The sequence below is a fragment of the Nicotiana attenuata genome, chromosome 9 (genome assembly GCF_001879085.1).
Source record: "Nicotiana attenuata strain UT chromosome 9, NIATTr2, whole genome shotgun sequence".
Taxonomy (NCBI): domain Eukaryota; kingdom Viridiplantae; phylum Streptophyta; class Magnoliopsida; order Solanales; family Solanaceae; genus Nicotiana; species Nicotiana attenuata.
In genome coordinates this window covers 40,831,007-40,836,236 of record NC_031997.1, presented here as the reverse complement: position 1 = coordinate 40,836,236, position 5,230 = coordinate 40,831,007, and the positions used below count along the sequence as shown (strand labels likewise).

Here is a 5,230-nt window from a genome sequence, read left to right as displayed (position 1 = left end):
GAAAAACATTTTATTTCTATACGTTCTCATTTATATGATATATTATTCACTTAAAGTCTTTTATTACCCAAAAATAAAAGCTATATTATTTACTTTGGAGAATTAAAGATATTTGGCCAAATTTGTAACTAAAATTATGCGGAAGCTATATTTTATGTAAAGGAAAACCCGAAGCAAAATTAATTTTTAAACTTTTACCATCTACAAAAATTTATATTTACTAAACTATCCCAACATATCGAAAAAAAAAACTTACGCATTATGGATCTCACATTCACGATCAAAGTATCATAAACATGCCCTTCTCTCTAATTTGTAATTTTAATTTTTACATTTCAGTTAATATGATATTTAAAACTTAATTAAAGCATCTCATAATAAATAATTCAAATTATTTATCCATTTTAAATAAATTTTCCAAATTTGTATAAAAGCACTTCAGTGAGGATTGGTCAAACGCGGCTTCTAAATGCTAACAAAAGTGTTTCTCAAGTAATTTGGTTAAACACAAATTGCTACTATGTAGAAGTATTTTTCTTTTTGTAATTTCATCTAAATAAAAATATTTCTCAAAATAATGAGATTAATTTTACCAAATACTCTTTGTGTTCAATTAAATGGTATCAACTCTCAAATAGTACATAGACAAGGAGATTATTTATGGTCATATATATTGTAACAACAAATTTTCGTGTCGAGAAAAATAAATAATCAAGACTGGAAAATTTCATAACAAATGTAGTATTTGAGTTCAATAAATGAAAGTGTTACAATCTTTATGGTATTCCTCTGATTCTTCAAGAACGTAAAGTATCTTAATGAGCTTGACTTTGATTTGATTCAAGGGCTTGTAAAGCTTGATCTTGAATCTCCTCCTTGAACTTGAATTTGGGTTTGATCACGAACAAGTAATTTAATCTTGAACGCCTTGGTATTTGATTTGGCTTCGTTCTTGATCTTGAACTTGTAGCTTGAGTGCTTGAACTTGTAGCTTGTAGAGAAATCTGCTGCCTCTGATCCACGAGCTCTCTGCTTGCTTCTTGTTCTTAATTTGGTGTCTTCTAGCTTTATGAAGACCTCTATTTATAGTTTTAGGGAGTGATGTGGTTCTGCGATTTGATTGGTCCGTTTGAACTAACCAATACCATCTAGACACTTGGCATGATTTAATTGGCTTGGATTGCCACATTACTTGACACATGGCATGATTTCATTGGCTCATTTATTTGTCTTGGATTGCCACATCACTTGACACATGGCCTGATTTCATTGGCTCGCTTATTTGGCTTGGATTGCCACGTCACTTGACACGTCGCATGATATTATTGGCTTGTTCTTTTGACTTGGATTGCCACATCACTTGACACGTAGCATGAGCCCGAGCTTTAACATGGGCCAATAGCCATTTGGACCTTGGGCTACTGAAGTGGGCTTATCATTTAATTTATAGTCCAATTAAATGGACTAGCCCAATACATATATTGGACTTAAATAATTAGCCCAATTTACTAACCACAATATTTATAGGAATTTTTACATTCCTATACCAGATAGGAAACCTTTTTACCCTCAATGTTTAAGGTTTGACTTAATTCCACTTAGTATACCAAATTACCATTTCTATACCATAACTAATTAAGGGTATAATTAATGAGATATTTTTTACTCCTTAATTAAAGGGTTTCCGTTACCCGCCCAGTATCTCCACTCCTCCCTTACTTTCTTTCTCCGAATCCCTCAGCCCCATACCCACGTTCTTTTACCCATACCCAGTAAAAAGGTTGTGGAGGATTTGAGCATGTTTAACCAATTTCTATTATTTTCATTACCATAAACGACGAGATTACAGTAAGTTTATAAATAAAATAATTGTGGTTTGAGTGATAATGGATACTGTAGCAGAGGCGGACCGAAGATTTGAAGGTGACGGGGGCACCATTATTTTTCAACATAGCTATGCATATCTCTAGCTTTAGCATAGCAGTTTCGTAAGGAGTAACAAGAGCATATAGGAGAATCACAGAATTGTAGCATAATTGGGATTTTCGACATAATTGCACATTTTGCAGAGGTTTTGTAGAAGTTTTAGTCGTTTTTGATTTGTGAAAACAGAAAATAAAGCATCTACAATCAGAATACAAATAATCTACAATTTATCTACAAAATATTTACAAACTAGGTACAAACTTTAGCTCTAGAGCTGAAGTTTTTATTTGTAACTGGCGAACTTCAGCTCTAGAGCTGAAGTTTTTGTTTTGTAACTGGCGAACTTCAGCTCTAGAGCTGAATTTTTTGTTTTGTAACTGGCGAACTTCAGCTCTAGAACTGAAGTTATTTGTAGTTGTGATGTTCTGCCTTTTGTAGTTGTAGATATTTTGTGGACAGAATAGTTTTATTGTTGTATTTTACTGTTTGTAGTGTAATTGTAGTTAGTTTGTAGTTTATGTAGAACATTACAAGATTAATTATAGTCTAAAATATAGATATAATGTAGACATGATTGTGGATGCTGTGTTGTCTGTTTGCCCTGTAACTGTAGGTAAATTGTAGTTACTTTTATATTAGGTACTTAAACTGTAGGTAATTTGTACATTCACTGTAGGTAAACTGTAGGTAAATTTGTTTAAATTGTAGAGCTGGTTTTATACATAATTGTAGAGTTTTTGTTTCTGTTTTTGTAGTTAATAGTAGTTATAATGTAGGATTCATGTACCGCTTCACACCATCTATCACAGTATGGATATGATCTGTTGAAGTCCTCACCTAGAATTACATAACAAACAGCAATAAAAATATTTACAATCATAAAATAGTTTATCTAATATTTATCTACAACGTATCTACAATTATATCTACAAATTATCTACAATCTACAAATTAACTACAATTTGTCTACAAATTATCTACAATTTCATTTTGATATTCCTCTACGACGGGAGAGGCTGGCATATACCACACTGTAGTTTATTTGTAGATAAATGTAGGTATTTTGTAGATATTATCGTAAAATCAGACTTTCATATTGAAATTGCGTACACTTATGAGTAACGGATACAATCCTAAGTTTTTATTCTCCTTTTTTGTCTCGATATACACACTAACCCCCATATTGTTCCTAATCTCTATTGGAGGACAATTCTCATTCACAATGTATTTGATTTCTACAATTTTTTTTTAAGTATCAATCATTAATTCCTCTGCAATTGTAGAAATCAACATACTGTAACTTGCATCCTCATCGAGCACAATGCCATCAACTTGAAAATCTCTAAATCTGCCATAGCTATCCCAATTTTCATTAAAATGTAGCATGATTGGGGTTTTTGGACATGATTGCTTGTCGTTGCAGAGTTATTGTTCAATATTTTGTCGCTTTTTTGATTCTTTGGATTCAGAAAAAAAAAGACGAATAACAGAGAATCGCAGAATTGATTTCTACAATTTGACTTGAACTTTTTAATTAGGGATTGATGAAAAAAGTCAACAAACTGAGATTTGCAAAACTGATTTCTACAATTTGAAATTGAGCTTCTGATTTTGATGAACTGATAGTTTGATTTGTAACGACGAACTGATATTTTGATTTCGACGAACAGAATTTGTTTATAAATTGAAGATGAGCGATTTCCGTGATATGATATACTCTTATTCACGCCAAATCTGTTCAGAATATTCTGCTCCTAAAATTTAGCTCGCAAAAATAGGAAGATACAACTGCTATTAATTAGCTTTTAATGATTGGTACAAAAACTGTAGAAATAATATGGACTGGGCGGGTAATTTAGGAATTATGCACATTTTTGGTAATAAGGTTTCATATATGGTAGAGGTAAGAAAAAAATCCCATATTTATATGGACTAATATCTTGAATTTAATATGATCCAAATTATTTTATGAATTTAAATCCAATAAAATTTAAATGCTTACATATATAATCATAAAAATGGGAAAAAGAAAAAAAAATAGAAGAGTTTTAGCCTTTCATCCCTCACCAACCCTCTACAGTTATCCCCACGATAATCATATAAAGCTAAAGAAAAACCACACATCACATCTACTTCATCCCTTTCTCTTTCTTTCTATTTTCTAATTAAAAAAAAAAAAAAATACTCCACTTGTATATATCGATAATACCTCTGTTACTTGACTTTTTCAAGCTGGCTGCTGAGTCCACACTTTCCGTTTTTGTGCTCTACAAGTTGGTTGCTAATGGAGTTGGTGAGTCCATTTTTCTTTAACAACTTCCTTTATTTTTGAATTTCCTTTAAAATTGGTCTTTCAAAATAAAAAAATGGAAAAAAGGAAAGGGGAATAAAGAATTTGAAATTGGATTACCTTCCTTCAGTCACCTAACTTAGTTAGACTTTTACCAACCCACATTGCCTTTATACTTTTGGCGAGAAAAAAAAAAGAACATTTTGTTATATTTAAATTCTCTTTTTGAGATTCTTGAATTGTTGGGGTTGAGTTATTTTTTCAGGTAGTGGATTCAGGGGTGAGGAAGATGGAGGGGGAGGCAATGAGGAGGAACCAAACACTAATTTGTGCACCAATCATGGCAGACACAGTGGATCAAATGTTGAATCTAATGCAAAAGGCTAAAACTAGTGGTGCTGATCTTGTGGAAGTTCGGTTGGATAGCTTGAAAAGCTTTAATCCTCAATCAGATATTGATACTGTTATCAAACAGTCCCCTTTGCCTACCCTTTTCACTTACAGGTTTTAATTCCAAATTTAAGCTCCAAAGTTTGTCTCTTTATTATCTTTCTACACTAGTGAATGTCATATCTGAATTGGGTTGCTAAAGTTTGTTCCTTTGTGTGTGTGTGTGTGTGTGTGTGTGTTTAGTTCTTTTGTGTTTGTGATAGCTGTGAGTAGCGATGATTAAGATTCTATCTTCTTTTCTTGTTTTGCTTGGAAATCCAAAAATAATTAGGAGAATAAGCTTGAGCAATATTAATTTTTAAGGATTCAGGACTTCCTACTGCAAGCTGAAGCAGAAAAATTGAAAATGAGTGGGGGAGGGATATGTAGCATACAGTAGCAAACTCTTGATTTGATAAGGGAGGTATAGGCTATTGGAGAAGGCTCTCCACCTCCAAGGCTCCAACCATGAGGTGGAGAGTTTGAGTCACCAAGGGGACAAGCAGGAAAAACCATTCTCGCCCATTTCGAGGAGAGAGGTTTTTTGGGGGGGGGGGGGTAGGTGGGAGGGGGGAGGGGGTTACC

General features: G+C 32.9%; 1 protein-coding gene across 3 annotated transcripts in view; it reads left to right on the top strand.

The window, feature by feature from the left end:
* The window catches only part of LOC109232305 (bifunctional 3-dehydroquinate dehydratase/shikimate dehydrogenase, chloroplastic-like), an 11,618-nt gene continuing 10,492 nt past the window's right edge, over window positions 4,105-5,230 (top strand). Inside the window, exons 1-2 of one of the 3 annotated variants that reach the window (XM_019398029.1) lie at window positions 4,105-4,219; window positions 4,482-4,720. In XM_019398029.1, the coding sequence (XP_019253574.1) occupies window positions 4,211-4,219; window positions 4,482-4,720 (248 nt within the window). In that variant the 5' untranslated portion in view covers window positions 4,105-4,210. The remainder of the gene's footprint in view (window positions 4,220-4,481; window positions 4,721-5,230) is intronic. The other 2 variants (XM_019398028.1, XM_019398030.1) reach the window with 2 other exon arrangements.